We start from the raw sequence: 16,006 nt of genomic DNA on the forward strand, positions 1-16,006 counted from the left end.
TAACGTTTTACAGATTTTGACAGTGCCTTTGATAACTTGTAACTGTAATTTCTTGATTAGGCATATTCGTTCTGGTTTTGTGAAATCCTGCTTCTCAAGAATGCTACTGAGATATTTGTCACGTAACCAAGTGCAACAATAATTAAAGTTAGAAATCTGAAGTAATATATAGTATCCAGATAGAGTGACTGTAGATTTCTCCACAATTCAACACAGATGTCTTCTTTTTCACTGATCTTTTTTACTTTATGTTAACATCTGCTGGACAACTGATTTCAGCTGCAGTGTATAATTTTTTTCTTTGTTCCAGATCATTATATATGGTCTGTTCCATCAGTATTCTTTCATATGTATTGTTACTATGCTCTCCACGTCACTGTAACTTCTTATATTTATATACCCCAGGATTATTCTTTTTACATGATATAATGTTATTACGATATCATGTCTGATAGGTAATACCGTGGTGACATTTTTGTACAGCTACTTATATGAGGATGATATGCTCAGTGTCAGTTCCACAGAGCCTACATCAGGTAGGGCATTTTTACTTACATCCCTTTCCTTTCTGCTCATCAGGTATTTTGTGATTGTTTTCAACCCCGTATTACTAAAGCATACCCCTCCAAAGTGAGAGCTGATATCCTGGTTTAGTCCAAGATAGACTACTCTGGTTATCAGTGTTGCTGTCACTGAAGCCATCTGGGACTATAACCATACATGACCGTTTGCTAATATGTATAAAGTTCTGCGACTTCTTAAGTGTATATCCCTAGTCATCAATCAGAAAATACTTTCTGAAAAGCCTTTCCAATTCTCATGATGTTATCACCCTCATATCTGCAAACCTAATCCACGGCTGGGCTTCGACATTTGGTGGTTAGTAGATGTCAAAGGAACGACGTTGAAAGGTTGTTTGAATTGCTGTTAAGCCTTAGCCACTTTGTTTTTGCTAAAGGAGAGGCAAGCTACATTACTGTTGATGTGGGATTTTTTTGCACTGGTTAACAGTTTTCAGATTTTAACATCAATGTCCCAGATCTTATGTACCATGGAATCGATTTCTGGTACAACAAACACATTGTGTGCAGAAAGTTCCGAAGTTCATAGTTCTTCTATCCCTTGTTTTGTGTTCTTTGCTATGGGTTTCTTTGAAGCAAATATTCTCATCCATACCTTAGTACCTATAGCATTCCGGATACGATATCAGAGAAATAATGTTGTGAGTGTGTGTGAGAGAGAAAGAGAGACTGTGTGTTTATATGTTTACCTGAGTCCGTCGCCAAGGAAGGGGTACGGGATGATACTCTCCACCACCCCCACTACTTTTCAAAGTTGTACCTTCAGATTTAGAAAATACATTTTATAAGAAATTTCTTAAAATACACTTCTTGAAGTCTTAATTTTACTCACTTTTTTGCTCAAACTAGAACAAAGAACAAATATAAATATTAAAATGACCAACAAAAAAGTGAAGAGGCTGGCCAAATAATTCCCTGAGGAAATAATGGAAAGACTAAAGAAATAATGAACGAAAATAAAACTGCATCTGCAACGACAGCGGATAGTCATCACACACACCCTTCCGCTTTATTTTTTTTTTTTTTTTTACTGAAACCTACGTTTTTTCGCTACGGAGATTCCGAATCTGAAAAAAAGTGGCAAAAATCGATATTTGAACACTTCGATTTCCCCACCTCCCCAACCCCTTCAATTTCTTCATTTTTTTGCATTTTTCAGAAATTTTCTTATGGCGAAATACGTAGAAAAACACGCAGATTATGATTCTGAAAAAAAAAATTTTGTAAATTCAATTTTTCAAAAAAAAAAAAAAATTACCCCTCGCGAATCTACAGCATATGCAGGATGATTTTAAACCCTTTTGGTCTTTGCGTATGCGTAGAGGTTTTCCAACCCGCGCATTAAAGCAGTCTTTCCACATGCTAGAAATGACAGCCAAATCTCCGACAAATTCTTTGGCACACACGTACATACTTTGTAGGCATTACTACACAAGTATGCCCCCCTCGACTTTGTTTCCTTATAACTTTCAGAAAAATGGATATTTTTTATTAAAATTGTCTTCACTTATTCTTCATATGGTGTAGATTCCAGTTATATTGAAACTGTTTGGGAAAAAATTTTCCAAAGAGTGGGGAGAAAAGTTTCGAAAAATTCCCATATCGGCTTTGTTTCTTTTTTCACAAAATTTTCTACATATATATTTAAGATAGTGTAGAGGCAGAGATAAAGAATGCACACACCACCTGTTATCAGCATAACCCTAGACCCTAACCCTAACCCTAAACACCAGATATGCGTATTCTTTATCTTCGCCAGTGTAGGTTTTGATTATATAGGAATTTGTTGGGGGCAAAAAATGCAGTAAAATAATGAAAGAAATATGTAATCAATCTACTCACCTTTCTGCAAAGATTTCTTTCAGAGAAATTTCCTGGGATAAAATGAGGTTATAGGAAAGTGGGTTATACATCATTAGATGTATACCTAACTTTCCTATATAAAATTAAGAATTAACGGAACGCTGAACTCCAGACTATCAACACAAACAACATTTATTTAAGGTGGTTAATATATACATATTTAGCTCTGTTTGGTGTGACATCTTCTGTATGTGTGAGCATGGTGTTGGGACGTTGGTATGTAGATGTGAGCGAGCTGTCCAGCGTAAGTTTGAAAGATGGAGAGAGACAGCTAAACACGTCCTTGCTCAATCGCTGGCCAGCAAGAAAGAAACAGATCAAAGCGGGAAAGCTTGGTTTTTGAATTCCACGCATGCGTGAGACTACGCATGCGCACAGCGTTACTACAGGGCTCCCTTGCCAGTGCGGAACGCACGATAATATGAAATCTGTTGGAACGCCTGAGGCAGGATGGCCACTGAAAACCACCCACAAGATGTAGCACAAACACACACAAAGAAAAATGAAAGAAATGAAATGTACACTCGTGTGATACATGCATGCAATGTACAAATTGAAGGAATGAAAGAAAAACATGCAATATGGGCAGTAAATGCCACCTAGTAAAAAACAAATGAGACAATGAGAAAACAAATCGTGATGACTACTGTCCAGGAACTGGAATCACGGAATGTGAAAGTCTGAGTGTTTGTTTTTACTGAAAGGAAAGAAAATGTATGAGAGCACAAGTGTGTGTGTGAGAAAAAAACACAACATATTAAAGTGTCTGTAGAGACAAAAATCCAGTTCATATAAGAGCCACACAAGTTGATTTAGAATGTCTGTACTCAGGAAGTCGTGGTCAGTTGAGCGTCGGATGCTAGTTGTGACCGGTTACCTGGTACGGAATATTCAAGTCGGCTAGCTCCGACTGCTGTGCGTGAGTGGACAAACTCCACTCCACAGTGAAGACAAAACCGAGTGTGTTAATCTGGTGTGTCCCTGGTGGTGGGGTTGTTGGCGCACGACATTGTGGTAGACAGTACATTGATGGTGAAGACGTCGGCGCAGGAACTGTAATATAGCTGTGTTCTGTATGTGTGGTGGTAATGATGTTGACAGTGGTAATGATGTCCTGTTGAAACTTGGCGACGTCGGGGGAATGCTTGTAGTTGGTAGTAGTAGTAGTTGTCGTCACGGTGGTAATCTTGGTTGAACGAAGCTGGTGGCAAAAAGGTCGCTCGGTGATGATGGTGTTTGAAGAGGTGCGCTTTTACAGACGGTCAACAGACAAATCTCTGTACGAACATTAGCGAAAACCTCAAAGAAAATTTTCTTAACCCAAGATGAAAGAACGACCGTGCGAACTCAAAAAGGAGAAATGGTGACGAATGGAAAAACAGAGGACTCCTTTTATTTAAACGTGTCACACGGTCGAACACAAAATAATATATCAAAGATGATATACAAATAATTATGTTATACTACGATAACATAAATAGCCAGTAATGAGACGATAGAAAAAACAACCGTATGAAATGAATAACAAGAGATATTTAGTGTGGCATAAAAGATGTATGTGTATGTGAGAGTGTGAATGCGACATATAAGAACATAATAAAAGACAGGCCGTCTATATGTATGTGAGATATCACAGCAGATAGAAAGTCAGTACACGTGAGAGTTTTATATCAAGTTCTTGAGTACACAATTGGAAGTATCGCAGGCTGTAATTCTTGTCTGTTTATTATCGTGGTGAAGCTAAGTCACCTAACAGAATCGAAGAGAGAGATTTGCCGCGGTGGTTTAGTTCGGTGTACGTAGTAAGTCGTGTTGACTATGGTTGGAGATGGTGGTCATCATTGCTTGGTAGTTCAGTCTCCATGGCCGCATTTGTTCTTTAGTCGGGTACACCGGTTATAGGTTGGTAGTCCAGAATCCATGCTGCGTTTTTTCTTCGTCGGGATCACCACTTTATAGGAAAGTGGGTTATACATCATTAGATGTATACCTGACTTTCCTATATAAAATTAAGAATTAACAGAACACTGAACTCCAGACTATCAACACAAACAACATTTATTTAAGGTGGTTAATATATACATCTTTAGCTCTGTTTGGTGTGACGTCTTCTGTGTGTGTGAGCATAGTGTTGGGATGTTGGTATGTAGATGTGAGCGAGCTGTCTAGCGTAAGTTCGAAAGATGGAGAGAGACAGCTAAACACGTCCTTGCTCAATCGCTGGCCAGCAAGAAAGAGACATATCAAAGCGGGAAAGCTTGGTTGTTGAATTCCACGCATGCGTGAGACTACGCATGCGCACAGCGTTACTACAAGGTATACTATGACAGAAAGTGAATTAAAAGTGTTCATTCTTTTTTTACGACTGAAAGTGTTTTTTCTACAAAACAAAACTTGAAATTTACAAAAAATGCGAGTCATTATGTTTGTGTATGTACACGCATTTGTGTGAGTTCAAAATCTATATTGCTCAAAAATGTGAAAATAAGAAAAGTGAGAATAATATCCAAGAAATTTCATGTTAAACCGTTCCCCACAGAATGCACAGTAGAATTCCTCTCATCCTGGACTTCAATATTTATTGAAAATGTGTACCCCACTTCATGAAGTGTAAATCAGTTTGCCCTGGAGAGAATTATGGACCGTCTAAAGACGAATGGCATTATTGCCAAAAAGAAATCTTGAAATGCCGATTTTTGCCACTTTTTTTCAGATTCGGAATCTCCTTAGCCAAAAACGTGGGTTTCTGTATAAAGCAAAAAAGAAGCAGAAATGTATGTGGTGACAGTTCACCATATCTGCCACCCATTGTATAAAAACAGGGTGTGTAAGGTATTTGAGGACATACCTTTTTGGGTCATTGCTGCATTTTTTGCTAACTCTGTATAATCTTTGTTTCAGAAGATAATAATGGCAGACCCTCAGCTTACTCAAGAAATGAAGAGGCATGCTATTACTGCGGTTATAAAGGCTGAGCATTGCAATTTAGGAATATCTCGATTTTTAAAAGTTGCTAGATCTTCCATCTACAAAGTTTGTAAAGAGCTAGAGACTGAAGATGGAAAGTATCACCAGTATCAAAACATAAAAAGCATTCTAAATGTTCTGAAATCATCAGAACACTTGAATTTATCCAGCAAGTTCAACAGACCATTGATTACAATCCTAGAAAGTCTATGAGGCCAATTGCAAAAGATCTTCATGTGTCAGAAGGAACAGTCAGAAATGTTGTCCACGAAGACATCAGATTTAAGTCTTCTCCTAACTTGTGTATCTTTCTTTCTCTCCATTGTAGCTGGATAAAGGAAGATATGTTCTTGTCTGTCTCCTGTCCAAGCTTGATTTACGCTTTTGCCACCACAACTTCATTTAGGCTTAGCAGCCCTTCCTGTTTGTTTTCACTGTCCTGTTTGTGTTACCAATTTTGACCCTCTGCAAAATCCCAAATTTTATTTAATTTGCTTTGCGGGAGCAACTGTTTTATCGAAAGTATATATTGTTGTTAAATGCTCAAAATACAAGAGTAGAAAAACAGCCAACAACTGATGAAGCGTCGTTCTTCATGTTGTTTGTTTTGTTTTCCATTTGTTTCTTTCATTGTTCAAAAAAATAGTTCATATTTCCACGTACTCGTACTTCGTATCTTTTGTTGTACATGTTTCATGACATCCTGTGCCCACATATGCACATATATATATGTATAGATGTAAGTATGTACATATACGTATGAATATATGCACACACACACACACATATATATATATATATATATATCATCATCATCATTATCATCATCATTTAGCGTCCGCATTTCCATGCTAGCATTGGTTGGACGATTTGACTGAGGACTGGTGAACCGGATGGCTGCACCAGGCTCCAATCTGATTTGGCAGAGTTTCTACAGTTAGATGCCCTTCCTAACCACTCCGAGAGTGTAGTGGGTACTTTTAGGTACCACTGGCACGAGGGCCTGTCACGCGGTACTGGCAACAGCCACACTCAAAATGGTGATTTTTATGTGCCACCTCCACAGGAGCCAGTCCAGCGGCACTGGCAACGAGCTCACTTGAATGATTTTCTAATGTGCCATCAGCACAAGTGCCAGTAAGGTGGCGCTGGTAACGATTACGCTCAAATGGTGCTATTTATGTGCCACTAGCATGAAAGCCAGACAGCTGCTCTGGCAATGATCACGCTCGGACAGTGCTGTTAGTGCTCCACTGGCACAGGTGCCAGTCATTGAATATGGTTCAATTATGATTTCGATTTCACTTGCCCCAAGTCATCACAAACAGAGTTTAGTGTCCAATGAAGGAGAGGTTGGCATAGGTGCCAGTCATCGAATCTGGTTTGATTTCGATTTCAATTTCAATTCACAGGTCTTCGCAAGCAAAGTCTAGTGTCCAATCAAGTAAACATAGAAATAAGTGAGCTGGCTACACTTCTGGCAGAGGTCACAGATTATGCTCTCACTTGGCTTGCCTGGTCTTCTCACATACTGCATATTTCCAAAGGTCCCGGTTACTAGTCATTGCCTCTGCGAGGCCTAAAGGTCATGCTTCACCACCTTATCCCAGGTCTTCCTGGTCTACCTCTTCCACAGGTTCCCTCAACCGCTAGGGTGTGGCACTTTTTCACACAGCTATCCTCATCCATTCTTGCCACATGACCATACCAGCACAATCGTCTCGCTTGCACACCATTACTGATGCTTCTTAGGTCTAACTTTTCACTCAAGGTACTTACACTCTGTTGAGTATGCACACTGACATTACACATCCATCAGAGCATACTGGCTTCGTTTCTTGCGAGCTTGTGCATGTCCTCAGCAGTTGCGGCCCAAGTTTCACTGCCATGTAGCATGGCGGTTCATACACAAGCATCATACAGTTTATATTATTATATGATTGAATGCCATGCATCCTCTTCCAAGTAAGTTTTATCTTAATAATTCTGATGCACACTCTATACGATCTTTTTACTCTTTCGTTTTTTTATCTTTCTCTCTCTTATTCTTTTACCTCTTCTTCTCCCACTATTCTATCCTATTACTCTGTCACTCTCTCTCCCTCACTCCTCCCCTTGCTCACATGGCTTCCACGTGACCATCGGCCATCTTTTTTTTTTCTCCTAACTTGTGTTTCCTTCTTTCTCTCCGCTGTAGCTGGAACAAGGACGACGTGATCTTGTCTGTCTCTTTTTGAAGCTTCATTTACACGTTTGCCACCACAACCCTGTTTAGGCTTAGCAGCCCTTCCTGTTTGTTTTCACTGTCCCTCCGCAAAATCCCAAATTTTATTTAGTTTGGTTTGCAGGAACAACTGTTTTATTGAAAGCATATGTTGTTGTTAAATGTTCGAAATACGAGAGTAGAAAAACAGCCATCAACTGCTGAAGGGTCGTTCTTTATGTTGTTTGTCTTGTTTTCCATTTGTGTCTTTTGTTGTTCGAAAAAATAGTTCATATTCCATGTACTTGTACTTTGTATTATTTTATTGTACATGTTTCGTGACATCCTGTGCCCACATATGCATATATATATATATATACGTATAGATGTAAGTATGTACATATATGTATGTATATATGCATATATATACATATTATTTATATTATTATATATACATATATATATATATATATATATGTATATATATATATATATAAAACTGTATGTGTATTTTTTTAATGTGTACAAATAACACGGAAAAATAAAATAAATAGAGTAGTAAAAATTCACATAAGTACCGTGAATCTAACAACCTACTTATAAAGGTAGAAATTCCAGGGTTTAGTGAAATGTTTTTGTATGACATATATAAATAAATAAACAGGTGTTATTCAAATCTTTATATTTCTGACATGTTTTGAAGAAAACATTGGTATTATTCCAAAAGGAATAAAATGATGAAAAAGTATGCAATCTTCTCATCAGGGAAAAAAAGAGAAACAAAACGCATCAATAAGACATTTTAACCTAATGTGATTACTGCATATATGATGAAGAGAACACTGGTAAATTATTTTTTAAAAAAACTGTTAATACATATAACATCAAAGGCAATTTATCGAAAGAGAAGGAGGAGGAAGAAAGAAATTAAGAGAAAACTAAGAGCAGAGAAATATAGTGTAATAGGTGATATATATACATACATATATATATACATATACATGTACACATATACATGTATGTATATATATACATGTTTATATATATATACACATGTATATATATATATATATATCATCATCATCATCGTTTAACGTCCGCTTTCCATGCTGGCATGGGTAGGACGATTTGACTGAGGACTGGTGATCCAGATGGCTACACCAGGCTCCAATCTAATTTGGCAGAGTTTCTACAGCTGGATGCCCTTCTAACGCCAACCAGTCCGAAAGTGTAGTGGGTGCTTTTACTTGCCACCGGCACGAAGGCCAGTCAGGCGGTACTGGCAACGAAAGTGAAATAGTGATGGCACTACCTTTCGAGCATGATCGTTACCAGCGTTGCCTTCCTGGCACTTGTGCCACAGCTTCACGCTCCTGGCACTTATGCTGGTGGCATGTGAAAAGTCATTCGAGTGAGATCCTTGCCAGTGCCGCTGGACTGGCTCCTGTGCAGGTGGCACGTAAAATACACCATTTTAAACGTGGCCATTGCCAGTACCACCTGACTGGCCTTCGTTCCTGTGGCACATAAAAGCACCCACTACATTCTCGGAGTCGTTGGCGTTAGGAAGGGCATCCAACTGTAGAAACTCTGCCAAATCAGATTGGAGCCTGGTGTAGCCATCTGGATCACCAGTCCTCAGTCAAATCGTCCAACCCATGCTAGCATGGAAAGCGAACGTTAAATGATGATGATGATGATATGTATATATATACATATGTACACATATATGCATATATATACTTGTATATATATATATGTGTGTGTAGAGTGTTAGGTGTGATGTACAGAATTAAATATTGAAAAAAAAGTCGTCAGAAATTTAGAATAACTTCTTTCAACATATATATATATATATATATATATATATATATATTTATACATAGAAGCCATTGAATGGTGTTTGGTCAACTGACCAAGCACCATTCAATTTTTTTTCTCCTTGTTTTCTCCGTATTCTTTCTGTTGGAGAGCGTAGCTCGAAACGTTAAAGACTTTCTGTATTCCCGAGCATCAAACTAATACATCCTTTTGTTGTTTACACCACCTGTCCTCATCTGTTGTTTTTTTTCATACATCCCCCCTATATATATATATATATATATATATATATATATATATTTATATATATATATTTATATATATATATATGCATATATATATGTAATGTGAGATAATAATTTCCCTATTAAAACTGAAACTATTATCTCACATTACAATAGAGATGTTATTGTTTCATTTTTGACACGTTATACTGAAACAGTGTAAGAGATTGCTCCAGGCGAGAAGTTGAAAATTTTTTGGGCCCATGACACTCCGTAATGCATGTGTAAAATTTGAATGAAATTGGTTGAGTAGGTCTTGAGTTTTAGTGATGCATACATACAGACACACATACACATTCTCAGTTTTATATATATAGATATATATCCAAATTACGAAGAAACTAAACAAAGTTTGCTTTAGAAGCAATGAGAATGAATTATTTCTGTATCTTATATATATGTATGTATATATATATATTTTGGGACTGCCATGTTGGCTTGGCGATAACTATTAATTTCCAGTACCGCTGCCGTAGTCTCCTTTAGAGAGACTTAGAAATATTAATAACTCTATTTCTGAAAACCAGTGGATAGATTCCACTGAAATTAGATAAATAACCTTTGAGCAGATAGTCAGCAGCGCCGCCTGGCTAAGGCTTGGCTGCTCTGCATTGACAAGGGGCAACACCCTGAAACTAGTCTGCAGATGCCAAACCAGCAGGGGGACACTGCTGACCTCCCCTGTTCGAAGGTTATAAAGGACACAGGTTTCGTGTGTCACATAGCTAGCTAGAGGCGATGGCTTCTTGGAGCTAATTCACGGCAGCTTTCGTCCTAATTTTGGGACTGCCATGTTGGCTTGGCGATAACTATTAATTTCCAGTACCGCTGCCGTAGTCTCCTTTAGAGAGACTTAGAAATATTAATAACTCTATTTCTGAAAACCAGTGGATAGATTCCACTGAAATTAGATAAATAACCTTCGAGCAGATAGTCAGCAGCGCCGCCTGGCTAAGGCTTGGCTGCTCTGCATTGACAAGGGGCAACACCCTGAAACTAGTCTGCAGATGCCAAACCAGCAGGGGGACACTGCTGACCTCCCCTGTTCGAAGGTTATAAAGGACACAGGTTTCGTGTGTCACATAGCTAGCTAGAGGCGATGGCTTCTTGGAGCTAATTCACGGCAGCTTTCGTCCTAATTTTGGGACTGCCATGTTGGCTTGGCGATAACTATTAATTTCCAGTACCGCTGCCGTAGTCTCCTTTAGAGAGACTTAGAAATATTAATAACTATATATATATATATATATATATATACAAAACTGAGAATGTGTATACATCACTGAAACTTGAGAACTACCCAGTTGATTTCATTCAAATTTTACACATGCCTTACTTAGGGTCCAAGAAGTTTTGTGGGCCAAAAAAATTTTCAGCTTCTTGCCTAATGGGAGCCCAGAGCAATCTCATATCTCTTACATTGTATCGGTATTACGTGTCAAAAGTGAAACAATAACATCTCTATTGTAATGTGATATAATACTTTCACTATTAATTGGTTTCAATTTCAATTACTTCCACTATGTATTTATATACGTTTGTATATGTGTGTGTGTATATATATATATATATAAAACAACATATATATATATATATATATATATATATACATACATACATACATACATATATATGTGTGTGTGTGTGTGTGTATATAAACCGGCAATCCCGCCAAGTTTCCTTGGTGAGGAGGGTGTTTATTGGACACCATGCGGGATGAAAAACAAATCCCGTCAAAGGGCGGTGGAACTCTTGCGAGTCAATGGCCATCCAATATGTGTATAGTTATGTATTTACTCTATATCCCCACTTTTTTTCTCACTAATTTTAGATATTGTAAATTTTTAGTTTGCTCATTATATACTATTTTATTTTACTATTTTACTTGTTTCAGTCATTTGACTGCGGCCATGCTGGAGCACCGCCTTTTAGTCAAGCAAATCGACCCCAGGATTTATTCTTTGTAAGCCTAGTACTTATTCTATCGATCTCTTTTGCCGAACTGCTAAGTTACGGGTTAGGGTTAGGGTTTATAGATATATATAAAAGAAAAAACAAAAACGTTTTATGTATATTTTTATAGTTTGCTCATATTTTATGTAAATTTTTATAGTTTGCTCATTATATAGATTTTTTCATGTATTCCATATCGCCACATCGTATATTTTATGTATATATTGTATATCAACTTTTTTATTTATTTATTTATTTTATTTTATTTTTATTTTCATTTATTCCCCCCCCCCCCAGCTTTAGGCTGTTTTTTTTTTTGTTTTTTTTTATCCAGCTTAATGCTGTTTTTTTTGCGCGGGGACATAGAAATAATCGGACTGAATACCCGATCGCGCGGTTAAACCATTGGGAGTGAAGGACCCCTAGCCCTTGTTAGGGCATCCTTCTAGGAGAAGGCAACTCAGGTAACTGGGATCACTCCGACATAAAACCTGTGGCTCAGTGGTTACCGATGATGTTGAATTGTTCTTCTTTTCGGGTTATGGCTACTGTTGCTTAGTGAGTGGGATTGACTCAGTGCACAGCCTTTCCTCACTTTTAAAAAAAATCTTCTTGCACAGGCACTGCACGATAACAACATGGATTGATTGATTAATCAATTAACTAATTGATGATTGTTGATAGTGCTGTGAGTCTCAACCAAATGGCTGGCTGTAGCCTTAAAAAGCAAACAATCAATGATGTACCAAAACAGTAAAAAAATAAATGGCAGTAAGGACTCTGGAACCACATCAGATGAAAGAGTCTGGCCCAGCAGGGTATCCAGAGCATCACAGTCTGAACCCGGCCGTCATCATGCTACTGTGATAGAACCAAATAAAATACTGAATATTGGCTGTTGGAATGTACGGACACTGCTTGACCGCAAGTCCTCATAATGTCCTGAACGCAGGACTGCTCTTGTTGCGAAGGAGCTTCGACGCTATGATCTTGATATTGTTGCTTTGTCTGAGACGAGATTGGCTGGAGATGGTCATCTTACAGAATCTTGTGGAAAATATACATTCTTTTGGAAAGGGAGAGATGAAGAGCTTAGAGGAGAGGCTGGAGTGGCATTTGCTGTTAAGACTACTCTTGTGGACATGTTGGAAGAATTCCCAGTCAGGATTAATGAGCGGCTTATGTCCATGAGAATTCCTTTGGTTAAAGGAAATTATTTAACCTTGTATGCTCCAACTATGTGCTCTACTAATGACGAAAAAGTTTCTTTCTACCATGCTTTGAAGGGCATTATAAGAAACATCCCTAGGGCAGACAAAGTCATCGTACTGGGTGACTTTAATGCTAGAGTGGGTAGGGATTTTAACACATGGACAGTAATTGGAAAGCATGGGGTGGGAAAGTGTAATAGTAATGGTATGCTTCTGCTGCAGATGTGCGAGGAGCTGCGTCTGTGTGTTACCAATCCCATGTTTCAGCAAAAGAATAAGTTTAAGACCACATGGATGCACCCTGCATCTAAAGAGTGGCATATTCTGGATTACATCCTTGTTATGATGCGTGACAGACGTGATGTGCGGTGTGTTCGTGTTCTTCGTGGAGCTGAGTGTTGGACTGACCACCGCCTGGTACGTGCCAAAGTCAAATTAATCACAAAACGTAAAATCCGGGCTGCAGGTATTACCCTGCCTAAAAGACTGAATGTTGCTCGTCTTAGTTGTAATGGTGTGAAGAGAACATTATGAGAGGAAATGAATGTTGCAGATTTTGGGGAAGATTGGTCGACCCTCAAAAAGTCAGTTTATAATATAGGCAGGAAAGTTCTGGGATTGATACAAAGAAAGCATCAAGATTGGTTTAAAGAAAATGATGAACATATAGATGATTTATTAGCTGTTAAAAGACGTACTTTGTCACGCTATTTGTCAACAAAGCCACAGGAGAGAGATGTATTACATAGGGAACTCAAGGATGTGAAATCACGTGCGAGGCGGAGGCTCTCTCAAATGAGGGATACCTGGTGGAGTAAGAAGGCTGATGAGATACAGGCGGCATCGGATTACAATAACACAAGGCTGTTATATGGTCTCTTGCGAGAAGTTTATGGACCGACTTCTCTGATGACACCACTTCGAAGCAGGGATGGTAAAGAACTTCGTGATTCACAAGGAATTCTGCAAAGGCGGCAAGAACACTTTGATGAACACTTGAATCAACAGTCTATAGTTAGTGAGGATGTTCTCAATCGCATCCCTGAATTATCTGTGAGAGTAGCTCTTGCAGAGCCACCTATGTTGAAAAAAGTCGCGGTGGCTGTCTCAAGGATGAATAATGGGAGGTCTCCGGGTTTGGATGGCATTCATGCAGAGTTGTTGTAGCATGGTGGTGAAAAACTTCTACAGCAACTTCACTCCTTGTTTGGCAGGATATGGGATAGTGAATCTGTACCTGAGGACTGGAGAGATACAGTAATGGTGGTCTTATATAAGGGAAAGGGTAACAGGAATGATTGTGGTAACTACAGGGGAATATCATTGCTTTCTGTCATAGGAAAGGTTTTATGCAGGGTACTTTTAGACCGTCTGTTGAAACACGTTGCAGACTGTGTAATTCCAGAAAGTTAATCTGGTTTTCGTGTGGGACGCGGCACTGCTGATGTGATCTTCTCAGCTAGACAGCTTCAGGAAAAGTGTGTGGAACAGGGTCTCGATTTATATCAGGTTTTTGTCAATCTGACAAAGGCTTTCGATGCAGTTTATAGAAAGTCCTCCAGAAACTTGGTTGTCCTGAAAGGTTCCTTGCTGTGGTTAGGTCTTTTCATGAAGACATGAAGGGTAGGGTTAATGTTAGAGGTAAAATGTCGGAGCCCATTTCAATACAAAATGGAGTGAAGCAAGGGGATATTCTGGCACCGACTCTATTTGCCATATATTTTGCGATGGTTTTCTGTATTGCGTTCAGAAACTGCAGATATGGTGTTTACATCCATTATCGAACCTCTGGCAGCATATTTAATATCAGACGCTTTGCTGCAAAAACAAAAGTATTTACCTCTATCATAAAGGACTTTTTGTATGCGAATGATTGTGATCTAGTAGCGCACACAGCGATTGATATGCAACACATTTTGAATGCATTCTCTGATGCTTGCACTGCCTTAGGAATGACAGTCAATCTCAAGAAAACTATTGTCATGTACCAACCTGCCCCTGGTAAGCAGTATATTGAACCAAATATCTATGTGTATTGTAGAAGACTTGGTGTAGTCAATCAGTTTGTCTACCTGGGAAGCACTGTTAATAGATATGGCAATTTGGACAAAGAAATTCCATAAAGAATTAGGAAAGTAAGTGATGCTTTCGGAAGGCTAGAAAGACGTCTCTGGGGTCGGTGAGACATATGCAGGAAGACAAAGATAAAGGTGTACAAGGCGTGTGTACTCTCCACTCGTCTTTATTCCTGCGAGACCTGGGTCACATATCATTACCACCTTAGACAACTGGAACGTTTCCATCAGATGTGTCTCAGACGGATCTGTGGCATCAAGTGGGAGGACCGCATCAGCGATCTTGAGATATTGAAAAGCTCTCGGTGTGAAAGCATAGAAGCTCTTGTGTTGAAGCAAAGGCTCAGATGGAATGGTCATCTGGTCAGGATGAAAGATTCAAGGATGCCAAAACAACTATTTTATGGAGAGTTAGCTAAAAGAGAACGACCTCGACATAAACTAAAAAAGAGATATAAAGACTTGCTGAAGGTTTCCTTGAGAGATGCCAACATCTCTCCTAACACGTGGGAAGGCATAGCTACTGACCGTGGCAGGTGGAGAAGGATTGTGCATGAGGGGACAACTATTTTTGAGAAATCACGAATTGCACATGAGAAATTAAGGAGGGATGTCAGGAAGGGCATTGTTGTTGCACTTCCAGATGGCAAGGGTCTTCCTATGACACTGACATGCAGTGTCTGTGCAAGACCGTGCCTCAGCTGGGCTTATGAGTCATCTTCGTAGTCATAAAGCAAAACTGATGATTGACTACCAGGCCGCTGGTGATGATGCTACACACCATACTAATCATGTCTGTCGGGCATGTGGAAGGGAGTGTGATTCAGCAGGAGGACTTAAACGACACGCAAAGGTACATGGAGCCCAATTACAACAACAGCAAGCTATTGCCAGTAAAGGTTTTGGATGCCAACTCTGTGCAAGACATTGTAGATCTTTGGCTGGGCTAAAAAGTCACATTCAATCACAGCACCATTACGTTAGGCTTCCTGCAATGGCCATACTCGATAACGAGGGGGCAGCCATCATATATATATATATATATATA

The 16,006-nt window shown here is 38.9% G+C and overlaps 2 protein-coding genes and 1 long non-coding RNA gene across 3 annotated transcripts; all 3 read left to right on the forward strand.

Moving 5' to 3' along the window:
• Window positions 1-406: 406 nt before the first annotated feature.
• LOC128248902 (uncharacterized) lies at window positions 407-1,580 on the forward strand. The gene is made up of 2 exons (XR_016243514.1): window positions 407-536; window positions 1,431-1,580. It is a non-coding gene; the product is annotated as an uncharacterized LOC128248902 (long non-coding RNA).
• Window positions 1,581-12,437: 10,857 nt separating this feature from the next.
• LOC149133718 (protein CFDP2-like) lies at window positions 12,438-13,417 on the forward strand. The gene is made up of 2 exons (XM_089358239.1): window positions 12,438-12,490; window positions 12,625-13,417. Exons 1-2 carry the CDS (start codon window positions 12,438-12,440, stop codon window positions 13,415-13,417), a joined length of 846 nt encoding a protein of 281 aa, XP_089214365.1.
• A 1,112-nt stretch (window positions 13,418-14,529) lies between these two features.
• Window positions 14,530-15,006, forward strand: LOC149133719 (uncharacterized). The gene has a single exon (XM_089358240.1). It carries the CDS (start codon window positions 14,530-14,532, stop codon window positions 15,004-15,006), a length of 477 nt encoding a protein of 158 aa, XP_089214366.1.
• The last annotated feature ends 1,000 nt before the right edge of the window (window positions 15,007-16,006 follow it).

This window comes from Octopus bimaculoides, chromosome 10, assembly GCF_046866305.1.
Source record: "Octopus bimaculoides isolate indiv1 chromosome 10, ASM4686630v1, whole genome shotgun sequence".
Lineage (NCBI taxonomy): Eukaryota > Metazoa > Mollusca > Cephalopoda > Octopoda > Octopodidae > Octopus > Octopus bimaculoides.